At 37.0% G+C, this 17575-nt stretch overlaps 1 protein-coding gene across 1 annotated transcript in view; it reads right to left on the bottom strand.

Moving 5' to 3' along the window:
• The window catches only part of KDM5A (lysine demethylase 5A), a 65518-nt gene that overhangs the window by 35056 nt on the left and 12887 nt on the right, over positions 1–17575 (bottom strand). The window contains exons 6-16 of the mRNA XM_005895180.3: positions 17421–17526; positions 16164–16255; positions 15400–15558; positions 14173–14292; positions 13300–13458; positions 9924–10105; positions 8115–8277; positions 6928–7047; positions 4059–4253; positions 1633–1814; positions 1143–1267 (exon numbers count right to left, since the gene is read on the bottom strand). Of these exons, the coding sequence (XP_005895242.1) occupies positions 1143–1267; positions 1633–1814; positions 4059–4253; positions 6928–7047; positions 8115–8277; positions 9924–10105; positions 13300–13458; positions 14173–14292; positions 15400–15558; positions 16164–16255; positions 17421–17526 (1603 nt within the window). The remainder of the gene's footprint in view (positions 1–1142; positions 1268–1632; positions 1815–4058; positions 4254–6927; positions 7048–8114; positions 8278–9923; positions 10106–13299; positions 13459–14172; positions 14293–15399; positions 15559–16163; positions 16256–17420; positions 17527–17575) is intronic.

Genomic DNA, 17575 nt, shown 5'->3' with positions numbered 1-17575 from the left:
TTCTCATGATGTACTCTGCATATAAGTTAAATAAGCAGGGTGATAATATACAGCCTTGACTTACTCCTTTCCCGATTTGGAACCAGTCTGTTGTTCCACATCCAGTTTTAACTGTTGCTTCTTGACCTGTACACAGATTTCTCAGGAGGCAGGTCAGGTGGTCTGATATTCCCATCTCTAAGAATTTTCCTCAGTTTGTTGTGATCGACACAGTCAATGGCTTTGACACAGTCAATTAAGCCAAGTAGATGTTTTTCTGGAACTCTCTTTTTTGATGATCCAATGGATGTTGGCAATTTGATCTCTGGTTCCTCTGCCTTTTCTAAATCCAGGTTGAACATCTGGAAGTTCTCAGTTCACGTCCTATTGAAGCCTGGCTTGGAGAATATTGAGCATTACTTTACTAGCGTATGAGATGAGTGCAACTGTGTGGTAGTTTGAGCATTCTTTGGCACTACCTTTCTTTGGGATTGGAATGAAACCTGACCTTTTCACGTCCAGTGGCCACTGCTGAGTTTTCCAAATTTGCTGGCATATTGAGTGCAGCACTTCCACAGCATCATCTTTTACGATTTGAAATAGCTCAACTAGAATTCCATTTCAAAACTCCACTAGCTTTGTTCATAGTGATGCTTCCTAAGGCCCACTTCATTTCATGTTCCAGGATGTCTGGCTCTAGGTAAGTGATCACACCATTGTGATTACCTGGGTCGTGAAAATCTTTTTTGTATATTTCTTCTATGTATTCTTGCCACCTCTTAATATCTTCTGCTTCTGTTAGGCCCATACCATTTCTGTCCTTTATTGTGCCCATCTTTGCATGAAATGTTCCCTTGGTAACTCTAATTTTCTTGAACAGAGAATTGCTCAGTGAGCTGTTAATGTGAGTCTACTTGTAACAACGGTTCCCCAAAATATATGATACATCTGCTGTTAGCAATCTCATTTTATATCAACTTTATCACTTAACAAAAGATTCTCAAACAGGAAATTAAGTCGGTAGTCAACCAACCCATTGGTCTCAAATCTCTTATGAAGCCTAGGACTTTTCCTTAATGGAGGAAAAACACATGAAACAAAACAAGATCTCTTTCAAAGTGAAAACCATTTCAGTGTCTGCTTAAAAAAGGAAGAAACTTAACCTTTCTTGTGATTGAAGTTGGCGGATAATGCTTCTGTAACACGACTGACCCACGTGTCATAGGACTGTGCCCTGACCTTCACACCATAGAGCAGAGAAGGGAGGTCCTCCAATGGGTAGCGATATCTAAAAAGAAGATCACATACAAAAATAAAAACTTTCAAAACCCAACAATAATTTGAAAATAAATTAACATTGAAACAGAATCACCTTAAGGGAAGTACAATGGCCAGGTACACATAAAGAGAAAAACCTAAGCAGCTCACAGAGTTTTAATTCAGAGAAAGTCAAGGAATGTGTGACATCAACTTGATAAAGCAACTCATTTTATTCAGTAAGTTTAGGGCCAACTTTAATGGGCTGATCTTCAAGAAAGGAGGCGGACAGGTAAGAGGTAACTAGAACAAACACAAGGAAGGGCATTACGAACAAGAGTATTAACAATTTTTAAAAAGACTGTAATGGAAGCTTTACAAGAAACGTCTGGATACCTAAGACATTTTTTCTGCATGGGGCAGGGGCACAGATCAGTCGGATGGTAGAGACACACGAGCCGTTCAGGGTTACAGGAGCACGTGAGAGCAGAGAGGAAACAGGTGGTCCTGCAGGCTGAACACTGTCGCTCATCATCAGGCACAAGCTCAAACACCTCTTCCTCCGACATCAGGACACCCTGAAATACAACTGATGTCACCTGATCAAGTCTTTCCAGTCTTTCAAGCATCAGAGAACTTAAAGTGATTAATTTTTTTTCTACTCTGACGACATAAACATGGGAGATACGATGGCACATCCTCAAAATATTTTCTAAAAACATTGCTAACTTTTTATGAGCAAGACTAAAACCTTAGTATCTAAGAATGCACATGTGACTGACAAAAACTTCTTAAAATGCAAGAAATGCTTACTACAAAGAGGTTAAATGTCATTTGTTGAGGGAAGGAAAGGAAGCAGTAATTGGGAGGTACTTTGAAGATGGTTGATAAGGGTTTTTTTGGGCACAGTTAAGCCAAGACTTTTTTATTTGCTAGTATTATTTTTCTAACATATTTTGCCCTAAAAACCTTTTTTAATATACAATTTTGAAAGGTTATACCCTATAATTATTACAAAATACTGGCTAGCTGATAAACTTCTATTTCTTGACCATATAGTGATGACAACAAAGGTTGCCACAGAATAATTCATGAAGTTCTATATGTTTTATGTGGTTTTGTTTTCTATTTAACATAAGAAAAATATAAATCAAAAAGTACTGTCCCCAGGGACAATATACCCTTGAACTAAAAATTTTAGTATTCTGAAAATAACACTGATAGGTACAAACACATGCAAGGATAAAAAGATGTAAAATTACTTAAACTATGAAAATCAAAGTATAATCTATTTCAACAAGGCATCAAAAAGAAAGCTAATCTTTTGCATATAAACAACAAAGCCCCATTATATATATCACAGAAAACTATATTCAATATCCTATGATAAACCATAATGGAAAAGAACATTAAGAATGTATATGTGACTGAATTACTCGGCTGTACAGCAGAAATTAAAACACTGTAAATCAACTAGACTTTAATTTAAAAAAATATTAAAACTGGGAAAAAAGAAAGCTTATCAAATTTGGTATGCCACTTTAAGAAAGTAAGGGCACCTGAAGTGCATTTTACAAAGGCTTCCATTTGATAAATAAGGGGGTCCCCTTTACAGTTTCTACTTACCTGAGCACAGTATTTACAAGCCAATTCCACTATGAGAGCAATCTTCTTTTCTTCCTCCACTTAAACAAGGTAGTGATCTAATAGTTTATTCACTGGCAGACACAACCTAATTCCTTCAATATTTTCTTCTTATCTAGATATCTCCTGGCTGAACTCTATCTTTTCATTTTCTCATAGAGCACTTCGTATTTTCTTTAAAAGTTACTTTAATACAAAAATGGTTCCAAAATGCGTTGCAAGTGTTTCTTACGTTAACAGCTGGCAAACAGGGAATGCTAATACATCAACTGACTAAGTCCTGGCTGCTTTAAGAAATTCTACACCTCTTTCCAAAGCATACTCTAAGGACCACTAACCCTAGAAGGTATTCCACAAAAAAACAAGGAAATTTAAGGGGGAGATAAATGCTATGCATCATACCTCTTCCAACTGGAAATTAACAAACACCAGCATATTAAAGGATCAGGTAAGTTTTACAGTAAAGAATTCCACTAAAGGACCTCCATAGTGATCTGGTGGTTAAGAATCCGCCTACCAATACAGGGAACACGGATTCGATCCCTGGTCCGGGAACCAAGATTCCACAAGGAATCGTGTATCATGGGAAATAAAGCGGGCTATGCAGAGAAGGAGGGAGCATGGTACACACCCAGTGAGGCTAGCTACATAGGGAGGGTTAGGGAAAATGGGCTAAGACAGGCTGAAGACATATATTTTCTCATTTAGTTTCCATTTCAATATGATATTTAGTTTATTTGAAGCATTCAAAATCCCAGCACTGGGTTATTCAGTGCCTCTTATATTCACTAAAAACTTAGATTGGAGGAAAAAGACAAATCGATTAACTCGGACAATCTGCAATCACCAGAAACACAACTTTTGTTTAATTAGAAAGCTGAGAGAAGAACTTGATCTTTCTCACCTAAAGAAACACTATACATAGGACAATTTTAAAAATAAATATATACCTAATAAATTCTACCTGACAGGACTGCATTTTTAAAAATCTGGAGATGCTGACATCAAGATTCCTAAAACTTCAACTTAAACCAAAATGGCAGAAACAAAGGTATGAAATCTCCAAACTAGCAATTTCTGTGTTCAACTTCTAGAGGGATTGAAGATGAAAATGGATTCTTTCCACCATAGGTTCAATTTTTAGTGTATTCCGTGAGCACTATAATCAGCAAACTCACCATCTGCATCACAGACTCTCTTAACCGTGTCTCCTCCTCAGTCAGGAGCGTCAACTCCTTGCACACCATGGCAGCTAACCCCACATCTAAGCATTCTGGATCTGCTGCCATCTTGAAGATGAGCTCCTCATGTGAGAAGACACAATGGCGCCTCAGACGGCGGTAGTGACTCACACACTGACGTCCAATGGGCAGCTGAAAAAAAGACAAGATTCTCAAATTAAAGTACTTGCTTATAACACATTCCAGAACAGAACCACTGCTTACCCCAAATCCTTTTTTTCTTATAAACAACAGAACAAGAACGTCCATTTGAATGTAAGAGGTAACTGTAAATATTAAAACTTTATCGCCCAGCAAGAATTTCACAAAGGCCTTCCCAAAGAAAATCCCCCTAATTCACGATGCTGAGCTTCTAGCCTAAGCAGCTGATTTCCACTCATTACACAGTTATGCACCTCAAGCATGAGTTTGACACATAAATGAGGCAGAACTCTTTTACACCAGTCACATGGGACTGCTCTTACAAGAAAAGGAAAAAAATTATCAAGCTATAAAGGTATAATTGGACGTATTCAACATTGATGTTTCCACAAAACAAAACAAAAAAACACCAGATGCTACTACAAAGGAGGGAAAATGGAAGGGAAGGGAAGGAAAAAGCACTAAACAGTTCACATGGACTATTTTTTATAAGGACTATTTAGATGTTATCTAAAAATTATTTTTAAAACTACCAGTCTGGCCTAGAAAAAATTCAAAGTGCAATCATGAGATTGCATGTACTTTAATTTTAATCATGTACTTTAATTTTCCTACGTGAAATAAATTACTAAATGATCACTTTTCATAAGCCAACAGATACACTAAGATAACTTCTGAAAATCTAACACGCTTCAAATAAAACTGATACTAGCTACACTACACAAACTCTTTCTCTCTCTCCAATTTCTTTCCTTTACTCAAGTGGAAAAACTTGGATGGCTAAAGTTTTTATTTGTATCTGAAAACTGTAACCTCAGAGAAAAAATAAAGTCAACCTCTAAGAACCTTTTGGAGCTCACCTCCATTTTGAGGAAGCAGAGGGGAATCACAGGAATCAGAGCGCCAGAGCACAGTACTATCTCTGAATCAAGCACTATTTCCCCACTCTTTCAAAGAAACAATCTTTCCCAAGAAAATACATGTTGAGCTTATGCTTTTTTTTGAGCTTATATATTAAGAAAAAAAAAAAGTTGAGCTTATGTTCAGCATTTATCTTGTCCACCAACAATATACAATTCTTTCTTAATTCTCAGATATGTAAACATTTCTCAGCCTTAAAGCAAGAGTAAGAAAAAAAATAAAACCAGAGGATTTGCAGTTTTTAATTATCACAAGGAAGCTACATAAAATAGAACTGATTGTCCACTGTAGCTTATAAAAATTTGTACCATCACTTTATTCCAGATATAAAGCTGCTTTTACTTTTCAATTATATCACACTCTTTTCCTAAGGAGTATCAAGGGCTTTCACATATATTACCTCACTTGTCTGAGATCACTAAGTGAATCTTAGCATTTTTTACATAGGAGGTAAAAAAGAATTTAGGACCAGAGAAATTAAAAGCTACCCAAGATTAGACAGCAGTAATAATGAGCATGTTAAAGGTAGAATCATTTCCAACTCATCTCTGAATCACCTGCATTTCCACACTATATCTACCTGGCCAAGGAACAAGTAAATCATAAACACTTAATAAATGTAAGCTGAGTTTTCTGAAATAGAGTTCAAGTCCAAGACAAAGTCCTAAGCTCTGTTTTGCTCTTGTTACTTTCTAATTAGTAAGAAGTTTAGAATGACTAGGTCAAGTAGGATTGTTCATTATTCAATTTCATTCATTAGCTAAGGAAACAATATGACTAATTAGCCCACCAGGCTCCTCTGTCCATGGTATTTTCCAGGCAAGAAAACTGGAGCGGAGAGCCATTTCCTTCTCCATGGCATCTTCCCAATCCAGGGACTGAACCTGGGTCTCCTCCACTGCAGGCAGATTCTTTAGTGACTAAGCCACCAGGGAAGCCCAATTATGAAGTTTAACAAACTAAGATGCCCATAGAAAACATAAGATCCAATATTACTAAAAAAAAAAAAAAAAAAAAAAAACCCCAAAATGTCAGGAGAGGTGACAAAACAACAGAATAGTCTCACTAAAGGAAAAATAAAGTCAAATAGTGTATTACAAGTTTGCAGTTTTACACCCCCACCAATAAGATGTACATACTACTAATTACTTTTTTATATCTACTTCATTTACAAGCAAAATAGCAATCAATGGCAACATCATCTACACAAAAGTGTAGCCCATAGAGATCTCAGTATCATGGCTACCCTTTAAAATAATCTTTTTAAAAAGAATATAGAAAACATAAAATGGCAGGAAGAATAAAATCAACTAATTGTCTATCAGAAGGAAAATAATAAAGGGATGTTTTAAGATAAAAATCAGAACTGGATATTTTAAAATAAAAATCAGAGCTAGCTATTTGATATGGTACAATTAATTCCCCAAAAAGATCTGGTCACCTTTATAAAATCCAAAAAGTGCTCAGAGAAACCAGAGACTAGAGGAATTACGTTCTCTCAGAGAAGATTCAGAAAACATCAACTGCTCATTTAAAATTCAAACAAAATGAGAAAGTAACGAATGAGAAGAACTACAAAACCTTCCAAATAAAAACTACCTGGAACTTTCTAAACCGCAGCAGACATCCCAATCCCTACTGAATACTCATAAACCCTCCCTTCCCAGCTAAGCAAACACAGCAATTACAATGCATCTCCAGGGGTGTTAGTAGACGTACAACAGCCACTTGCTATAGAACAGACCCAGTCAGCAGTGCAGAAGTTCACAGCCTCGGCGAAGTTGTAGCCTTGGTTAAACCCAGAGTGATAGGCCCGAGGGAACGTCACCACAAACTCGCCAGCACACTGATTGGTCCTGTACACCTAAATGCAAGTCAGAAACAGGATACGAAAGCAGAAGAAAACAAAATGAAAACAACAGAAAAAGGAAACATTTCACCAGTTTCAGAAGCGTTTTTTAAACTTGACAACAATAAACTATTAAGCTACACATACCAAAAAATAACATCAGGGTTGAAGAAGCTATCAGTTTCACCTTCTTATAATATTATGTCACTGATAAAATAATTCATGACAAGAATTCTCAGCCCAAAGAAATTTTCAAGGAGAAAACATTCCTCTCACTGAGCTACTAGTTTCCTAACTTGATGACAGTTTTACAATTAAGAGAATTTTTCTTTTATCCCTTTATTCCTATGGTGTACATAGTGGGAAAGGATGAATTTCACTGTTTTTGCATAATTTTTTTTTGGAAACTAACTGATCAGGTCCTATGCCATACAGAGAGCCTCAAATCAGTTTTCCTGAATCTCCTGGTTTTATGATAATACTATGTCTTTTGAAAAGTCCAAGATTTTGTACAAATTAACTCTTTAAAGACAAGATAACATTACTATCGCCCGATCTCCTTTCTCATTAAGGTTATAACTATTTGACTATATGAAGCAAACACTGAATTTATACTTTATCAAATACTAGCACAATTTAAATGTAATAATCATTTTCAAAACTAGATTTAAAAGTAGAAAAGGTGTTCATTGTGTCTTTACTTCATTATCTCATGCAAAAAAAGGCTATAAAATCTTCATATGAAAGATGGAAATATGATCTCCACAAAGATAAGGATCAGTTATTAGAACTACCACTTAAGACACTTCTACTTTGATTAAATGGGATAATAAAGAAAATAAGATGTTTACTAAAACCAAGATATACTGAAAACAACGTTATTCTGACAGGCTGCTGTACATAAAGGTATGATTCACATTTCATAACAACCCATTCTTAATAAAATAAATGTTGTTCCCTTTGGAGTATAAATTCTAATTTGGCTAGAAGAGGATCTGATTTTATTAACTATTATAAAACCAAGCATATATTATGATATACGTTAACTTTAAAATACTGAAGGGAGATGCAAAAAGACTCACCGGTACCCCGTGCTCCATCAACACGTTGGGGTTCATGATGGTGACTAACTGATGCAGGAGGTCAGGCTGGGACTCAAACAGCTCAGGGGCTAGCTCCCTCATCACCTCCTCCAGCTGCTCTGCAGCATGAGACGGCACGCCATACCATGTCTTTGGCTCTCCCCTAGCAAAGAAGTAACAGTTTATCCAGGCAGAGCACGGTGCCCATGAGGCCAGGGTCTCGGACTCAAATCCACTAAACTGTAATTAACTTTGTCTTGCTCTGTGGCCATAGATAATGGGCCCTGAATCCTAGCAACCATTTCAAAAATCTGTGCTACTATTCACAACAGGAGGTAAGGCAAGTGTATACGGACAGGTGGGTATGTAGTTTTCACTATGGAAAGGCAAGTCGAATGAACTCTTTAAGGTAGAGCAGTAAACAGCATCTTCCAACAGAAAAGATGCTATAGGAAAAGCAAGCATTGTACCAAAGGATACTGACATACTGCCTGGTTCACAGGTCCACTGGACATTCCAATTATCCCCACCATGATCAAAGTAAAAGTCAATGCCCTATAGAATATGTCTGTAGAACTTCAACATTACTATCCAAGGAAATAAGCCAAGGAAAGACATTGTTGAAATCCTGAATAATACTTATGAATCTTACAAATTGTTGAAATCCTGAGTTCTATCTATGAATCTTAAGGACCAAACACTTGGCATCAGTAACACACCAGACTTCAGTGGACTAGAGTTTACTTATAATACTAAATTGAAGTTCAAGGAAATTGATTTAATTAGTCATGCAATCTACAGAATAACTTAATCATAATACAATTCACAGTGCTGTCTCTAATAGAAACTTACAGCAATGACTGAAAATGTTCTATATCTATACTGGCCAATACAAGGGTCACCGGTCACAACTGACAAGTAAGCACTTAAAATGTGGTTAATGCAAATGCTGAAGTAAACTTTTAATTTTAAACAACCACACGTGGCTAGAAGCTATCATATTGCAAAGCACAGGGATGAAAGAAAGAAAACCTTTAGTTTGCACAGCCTGACCTGAGCTAAGTTAAGCTAAGTTACTTCAGTCGTGTCCGACTCTGTGCGACCCCATAAACGGCAGCCCATCAGGCTCCCTCGTCCCTGGGATTCTCCAGGCAAGAACACTGGAGTGGGTTGCCATTTCCTTCTCCAGTGCATGAAAGTGAAAAGTGAAAGTGAAGTCGCTCAGTCGTGTCCGACTCCTAGCAACCCCATGGACTGCAGCCCACCAGGCTCCTCCGTCCATGGGATTTTCCAGGCAAGAGTACTGGAGTGGGGTGCCACTGCCTTCTCCGCTGACCTGAGCAGTATCTTTCAAATGGAAAGAAAAATACTATTTGGTTAAGATCGGAATACTGAACATGGAACTGGGTAAGTAAATAAAAGCTGTGGGTCAAATAAAAACAAAAACCAACAAAAAACCTTAACTAATACACATGTAACACAGGCATTTAATTTCAAATACTGAAGGTTAGTCAGATCTTGACTATATAAACTTTAAATATCCTGCCTTACATATCAAAAGTTAAATCAAAGAAATGTTTCCTGTACACTGAATACTAAGAATCACCTGGTCTAAAACCTGGGGCTCGGCTGCACACGTTAAGAGTGGAAGTGTCAGAGACGCTGTACCCTGAGACCCCTACCCAGTACCTTATCCTACTTTGGGTAGGACACACTTTAAAGTCAGTTCTCCCCAACACATCACCTAATTTTATCACACCTTTAGAAAGGTCACCAAGTGTGCATGTTGTTAACAAAAACTGTGCATACCAGTGCAGGTAGTTGATGGAATAACTCCAGTGATCTTCAATGTGCCAGCAAAAGGAGGAGAAGCACATCCCCACATACAGCCACGGCACCTTCATGCCAGAGATGTCCACGTTGATATGTGCAAGAACAGACTGCTCTAGCACAGGCATGTTATTCAAGTTCCAACCAGAAAGCGCATATTCCTACAGAAGGAAAACAGTGTAAATGAGAGCAGAAATGACAAGAGCCCAACAGGTATCTCAAGAGAGTCTTTAAAAACAAAAGTAAAAATTGTGTTAAGTCACAATCATCTAATCCAGAATCTGTGCTCCTTGCTCTCTACGTGTAACTCATATTCCTAAATATTTAGTCCTATCTCCTAAGTGATATTTACATTTCCCTTTAGTTATTTAAGCTATCTCTGGATTACTCTACGCATATAAGGCTTATTATTACTCCCCACCCACCCCCACAGCTTACCAGTAAAATACTGTGAGATTCATTTTAATAGGTTGGTATTGTATATCTACTTTATCCCTGGTAGCATAACTTACCAAAATGTTTATCAATATATTTGTGGTGCCAAGATACTGTGAGGACAAAACGGAATAGGATCCTGAATCTGTGGCCAACGGTGAAGACCAGGATGGTGCAGAAAGTCAGCACCCCCAACCCCAACTATGTGCTCAGTAATGTCCAACTCTTTGTGACTCTGTGGACTGTAGCCCACCAGGCTCCTTTGTCCATGGGATTTTACAGGCAAGAATCCTGGGCAATCACACTACAAACACATCCATTAACAACAACGACAAATTTTTTTGTTTCACAAATGAGTTCAAGAGAAAAAAGAAATTGCAATTTCCAAAAAAAAAAGCACAGCCACAATTAAAAAGGAAAGGTGCTGAGTTTTCAGGTTTCTAACTGGATATAAGCTCTGGACATGAGTTTCAAACACCCACTTCTGAAGCCGTATGTGGCAGAGACTTAAAATGCTATCATCCTTGTGGCAAGCAATTCTCAAAAGGGGCCTAAGGAACCCAAGTGGAGTATAAGGAATCCAGGAGACCCACAAAATCGAACTACTTTCATAACAGCTCTAAGATGCTATCTGCCTTTTTCACTGTCATTCTTGCAAGAGTGTAGTTGAGTTTTCCAGGATATGTGATGTGATACTGCAGAAGTCTGAATGCAGAAACAAGAGAATCTGACTGCCTTCTATTAGAAGGCTGGTAATGGTTGAACCTGGATGCCAGGGAGGAAGGGAGAGAAATTCATTATGATGTTAACTTTTAATCATGTGAAAGTTTCTATAATACAGAGATTAAAACCCTCAAAGTAAAGAGGTTAAATAACCAGTGACAAAGCTGAAGAGAGAATCTGTGAATGAGAGAATCTATGAACATTTTCCTAATGCGATTATCTTAACCTGTGCTCTACTATGACAGGAGGGAAAAAATCAATAATAAGGCTAAAATAAGAAGACAGCCAAAAGACACAGCTTTTGATCATAAAACAAAACAAAAAACGAAAACCCTATTCAGCACATATTAAGTAGTTAGATATTTCTGACTGGACAGTTGGCATGATAAAGAGTGAGACAGTACCATGAATAAACTGGGTCGGTGATACTGTAAGGAGTTACAACGGACTGGTCAGGGCAAGATGGGACTCAAACAAGGGAAGCCAGGGTTGGAACGGTGTGAGCATGCACATTCCCATTCCTGTTTTAGAACATGACTGTAGGCATGATGCTTACCTGCTCACAGAGACATACTACATAGGGAAGGATACAAGAAAAGATGAAACAGGGTCCTCTGTCTAACTAGAGACCTGGGTAGGAAGGAGACTTCTAATCGTGAAGAACTTTTGGAAATGGTGATGTAGGGAGGTTGGGCAGTTCCCTCCACAGAAAACAAGGATAGAACTGAACAAGATTATCAGAACAACCATTTCAAGAAACTAGAACACAATCAAAGGCAAAAAAATTGAGAAGTATTTAGTCTTAAGAAACTACAAGGCTAAATACAGACATTCTCACATAAGCAAAGACAAGAATTCATTGCTAGCAGACCTGCACTACAAATAGAAACAGTCCAGGAGGCTCAAATAAAAAGTATCCTGGACCCACAGGAATGAGAGAAAGGGTACCAGAAAGGGTATATATGCGTAATGACGTAAAAGACTGTAAAAGTCTTTCTTCTGAATTGTTTTAAAGACCATAAGATGGTTTAAAGCAATACTATACTGCCGTGTTGGTGTATTATACAATATGCAGATACAACACACAATACACAAAAGAGAAAAGCAAATGAAAAAAGTTTCCAAGTTTCTAATTTACCAGAAGTCAATACTGAAATGAAGTAGAATGTGATCAGTTAAAGACAGACACTGTTGATGAAGCTGTTTTTTTTTTAAAGCTATATACTGTAATTCTTAGGGAACCACTAAATAACTCAAAATATGTATCTCCCCCCAAAAAATTTCAGGCCAATTAAAATGGTATGATGAATACCTCTTGAACACCAAAAGAAGGCAATAAGAGAGAGAGGAGCAAAAATGCAGGAGACAGAGAAAGCAGCAAGACAGCAGATATAAATCAACCACATTAAGTTTAAATGTACTGAACACTCCAATTAAAGTCAACCTTCACACTAGATTTTTAAAAAGAAAGATTCAAACATATGCTGCCTATAGAGACACAGGCCAGATTCCAAAATACAAACAGCTTCAAGGTAAAACAATGGAAAGAGATACACCATGCCAATGGTAACAAGAGACCTAGAGGGGCCGTATTTTAAACTACGTATCCTTCTCCACTATGTACCTTTTTTTTTTCTTACCATGTGTACGAAAACAGGAAATAGAATTCTCAACTATTGCCAAATATAAAGGAAAAGAAAGTGACAAAGACCAAAGTAAGAGAAAAAGAAAGAAATGATCATCTTACTTTAGCTTTACACATAAAGATCATCTGTTACAATTTAAATGCATATTTGAAAACCTATCTGCCCAGATTTTGAAGGAAACGTAATTGTGGACCTACCAGTGAAATGTAGTATTTTTTTCTAAAGTCATTTTCTACATTTCCAAACAGAGAGAGCTACGCAAAATCTTTTAACTGGAGTTAAGTTTCATGGGGTCACAAAGAGTCGGACACGACTGAGTGACTGAAGTTTTAAATTAATTAAACTGGTTTTAAAATGAAAAGTTAAATGATTTTTAAAGTTACTCTGAATTTATTGTTTTCAAAACGGAAGATTATTTGTAATGTCCAAATTCTACATATTTAGTGTTTTAAACGGATGTGGTCCCTAAGATTAAAGAAAGGCCATTTTCTACTAGCAAAGGCTGGGTTGGCCAGAGGCAAGAAGTATGGATATTACTACATGCTCTGCACCTCTTCTTCCGGCAGCATCTTTCTGCGGCCATCCTTCACAGGAAATCCACTCCCAAAGTCTTTTGAGGAGATGTCAGCTCCATACTCTACAATAACGTCTTCTTCAATGCTGCTCACCAGCCGCCAGAATTCCTTTTCTACCAGTTCTGTGGGGACCATCTACACATGGAAAAGAGAGATGACAGATTACAAACTCACTACAATCATAACCCATTATAACATAACATGCAGGTCAACTGAACAAAACCCATGAAAAAACAGAAACCTTCTCAGTTCTCAGAGTTGAAAAGACTGCCGTCTTGGCTTTTCTGATTGAGGATGGGGAAAAGCTGAAGACGACTTAGATGAAAAACATAATGAAAACAAACAAAAAACCCACAATGAACTTGAACTGCTTTCTTCTGCAAGCTGCTTTCCAACTAAGAAGGATAAAGATGACCCAGGACACAATGAAGAAAAAGGAAATACAAAAATCAAGGCTGAATTTTAATAGCTTTAGAAAATTATTTTGATGGAAAATTTTTAAAGCCCAAGAAGCCCCAGGAAAAGCAGCAAACCTCATAGTACAAATAGCTAAATAAAAGCAGCAACTGCCACATCTTCCACGCTTGTGTGAAAAGGACTGTGCTCAGAGGGTCCACAAACAAGGGAAAGACAGAAGTCAATTTCTCAACAGGGGAGTGCACACTGCCACAAGAAAGCTGAAGGAACAGAAGCAGACCCTGGGCCCCTGATCCTCAGATCCGATGTTCTATCGTCTTTTTCATGCCAATTCTGTTTTTCACAAAATAATGGAAGCTTTTAAAAAGCAAAACAAAAGCTTTGGACTCAGATAAATCTTTCATACTTCCCCAAAGTGACCTAAATACTCACATGGACTGGCATATTGAAATAGTCAGACTTAAAATTATCTGCCATCTCTCCAAAGCTCTGAAGTGTATACTCTCGTACGGCTTGTTCAAATCCAAAAGCTTCTCTAGGTTTATTACATTCCTGGGAAGAAAAAAATATCTAAGATTAACTTACTTAAACTGAAGAAAGTATAAGGCTCTCAGGTATGACCTTCTTTGATCATTTTCCAAGGTGAAACAAATCCAGTCAACTCTAGACCACAAAACACGTATTAATTACTTTCAGTGTGGAACCAGGAAATAATGTTCTGAAACCTCAATTGCATTTTCATGCCTTCCAGAGGAAGGTGGTCATGAGACAGCTTCAGGCTTGGAGCTGGCATTAAGCTCTGGCATTAAGACACACGCCTGGAGGGCTACCAACCTGGAATCAAGCCCAGAGATGTCTATCATCCTTGGTGGAAAAAACAAACATTCAGGGAGGGAGGAAAGGTAATGGAGAAAGGGACAGTCACCGGGTTGCTAGGACACCCAGAAAGAAGAATGTTTTTTTTTTTCTACTACCAATCATCACGACCAATTTCTTAACACAAAGACTTAGAATAGAACTGCTTCTGAATTGCTTAATGTTGAAAATAATAAAAAATAATTAAAAGATCATAAACATATGCTTTCAATGTATCTAAATACACCCAGCCAACTCTTTCCTTTCAACATTCTATCATATTTTGTTAAAATAAACACACCAGGCATTTCATGAGAGTGACATTACTATAATCTTTCAATAACAAATTTAGTACAATCAAGCCAAAATTTAAACAAGTTAACAGATACCACCAGTTTATGTGGCAGCATGAAAACTGGATGCATAGATCCTAAGTTCTAGAGCTTCATATCAGATTTTTACTTTTTTTTTTAATTAAATAAAGAACAAATAACCTACGGATTTCCTCCACTTTTACTGTTTTCCTGGAATATGAATAGTCTAGCAAAAGTCTCATTCATCTGCAGCAATAAACAGAGTTACCAAACCAGTGAGAAAAAGACACTTTAAAAAACAGAACTGAAAAATAAAATAAAATAAAAAACAGAACTGTTACATTTCCAGTCACTATCACTCTTTTAAAAAGCCTAGCAATTTCAAGTTCTGAAAAACAAAGACAGAGGAGAAGCAGCTTCATGGGAAGTGTTGACTGTACACCCGTATGTATGTTTTTGTTCCCTTTAAAAGATAAGGTTGGGTGTGTACCTCGGCCACACACTTAGGACACCTCCAGTCGCCCTTGGGCACGTCAGGCAGTGGGGGAATTAAACAGAACGTATGGTAGCTGTCATCACACCCGTCACACAGCAGCAGCTTATCTTCATTGTTTCCCCGACCACAAAACATACAAACATACAGATCAACCTGTTAACAACAAAATAAAGTAACATGAAAGTTTATTAATAAGTTTATTAAAAAGCAGTATTAAATCTTTACCAGGAATGCCTTAATTGAAACAAAATACTGTACACTAAAAAATAAACATAAGTCCTGAATACTTATTTTAAATAACAGTATATAAACAGCTTTGCATAAAACTTCCTGAATTTCCTCAGAGCTGCTACAAGCAAGTTAATAAAAGTGTATCAAGGTATCGGAGTAAACGACCACTACAAATCTAGGGTACTTGAATGTCAATTTCTATTAAAAAAATATACCATGTCACTTTTCCTACACACAAATGCTCTTCACTGGTAGAGGGCTCAGGACAGAGTATTGTCTAATACAGCTAAGGGTTGACAGAGTCATCCTCTCACTCACTCATTCACTAGGTATATGACTCAGGAACCCTCTGTGTGTATACCACAAAGCAAGGTTAATGTGATATACACCAAAGCTGAAGCTTCAGATGCACTAAGTCTTCGGACTAAATGAACTAACTAAACGACACACCAGACACAGCAAGGTAAAAAAGCATAACTAAAATAAAAATAAATCCTTTCCCTCCTAACACATCTCAGAACACTTACAAAGTTAACAGAGAGAGTTCCTTTCCGTTGTCTCATTTGCATGTTAAATGCGTCTGACCTGTTGGTAACTTTTCGTCTTCGGGAGACCTCATCTTGAAATAAAAATAATTATATAATAATAGTAAAAACTAATGTTGAGAGCTTACCATGGACCAGACACTATTTTAAATTATTTAAATTAATTAAAATCTCACAACACTATGAGGCAGATAAACTATTATCCCCCAGTGAAGATAAAGAATCTGAAGAACAGAGAAGTTAGGTAACCTGCCCAAACTCACACAGTGAGTCAGCAGCAGATTTGGGATTCTAGTCCAGGCAATTGAGCTGCAGAGAGTTTAAGTACTAATTCTGTATTGCCCACATGGAGAACTTATCAGGAACTAATTTGAGACTAGCATTAAGATCACAGCCAGCCAATAAAATTACAAACATAAAAAAGATAAGGTGCTTAATTTTTAAAAGAGTAATAATAAACAATGTAATATATCAAGTAAGTCTGATCACACTGAATATTTGGTGATAGAACAATATTATCTGATCAACCAGAGTTCAGTTCAGAATTGGAATCATGACTTAAGTCATATCAGAAAATGCACAAAAATCAGTATGACTTGTGATTACAGTATTCCATTAAATTCTTATACAGTAAAAACACATCCAACACAATCTTCGTCAAACTGAGTCTTTTAAAACTGACATGTACTTATCTCTGCATTAGCAATTTTACTCACATGCTAATTCTAACATGCTAAGCTGGGAGCACCAGCCATTTTTCAAATAGATTACTTAAATGAAGTGTTATAATATACATCAAGGCAATTACAGAAAAATATTATAATTAGAATCTAAATAATTAGCTCTCCCTAGTATGTTCTGATTCTAAAGGTCAGAAAGACTCCTCTATTTCTTTTCAAAATTAAAAACCGCTAGCTTTAGATCACCAGGTAAGAATCATTAATTTTGCCATTCTCTTATAAATTGGCCTTTAGAAACAATAATTTCTGTGTCAAGTGGAAGGAGGAAATGGAGGAGGAAATTTTCTCCCAAAATAATATAAAAATTTAACATACTAAGGCTTCTTACACCTTAAGATTATCTGCCATTAAAAAGGTGATTTGTCTGGGAATCATGCTGCAAGTCTACAATATAATCCTTAGAAAACCCCACAGCAGACTACGATTCAAGCACAACCTGCATCTGTTATAACCATACCACTACACCTTAATACTTTCCGTGACCAAATAACAGATTTACCTTCCTTTTCTTTTACTCCCATTGCCAAGCCCACAACCTTAGGCCCAGCCCCAAAAATCCGAAGTTTCTTCAGTTCCGTATTTCTATTCACTTCTCCAGATTCTGACTAAAAAAAATAAATAAAAGTCACATTAGTATAATTTTGTGATGCATTA

Source organism: Bos mutus, chromosome 5, assembly GCF_027580195.1.
Source record: "Bos mutus isolate GX-2022 chromosome 5, NWIPB_WYAK_1.1, whole genome shotgun sequence".
Classification (NCBI taxonomy): domain Eukaryota; kingdom Metazoa; phylum Chordata; class Mammalia; order Artiodactyla; family Bovidae; genus Bos; species Bos mutus.
The sequence above is the reverse complement of the archived record's forward strand: the minus strand, read 5'-3'. Positions and strand labels throughout refer to the sequence as shown.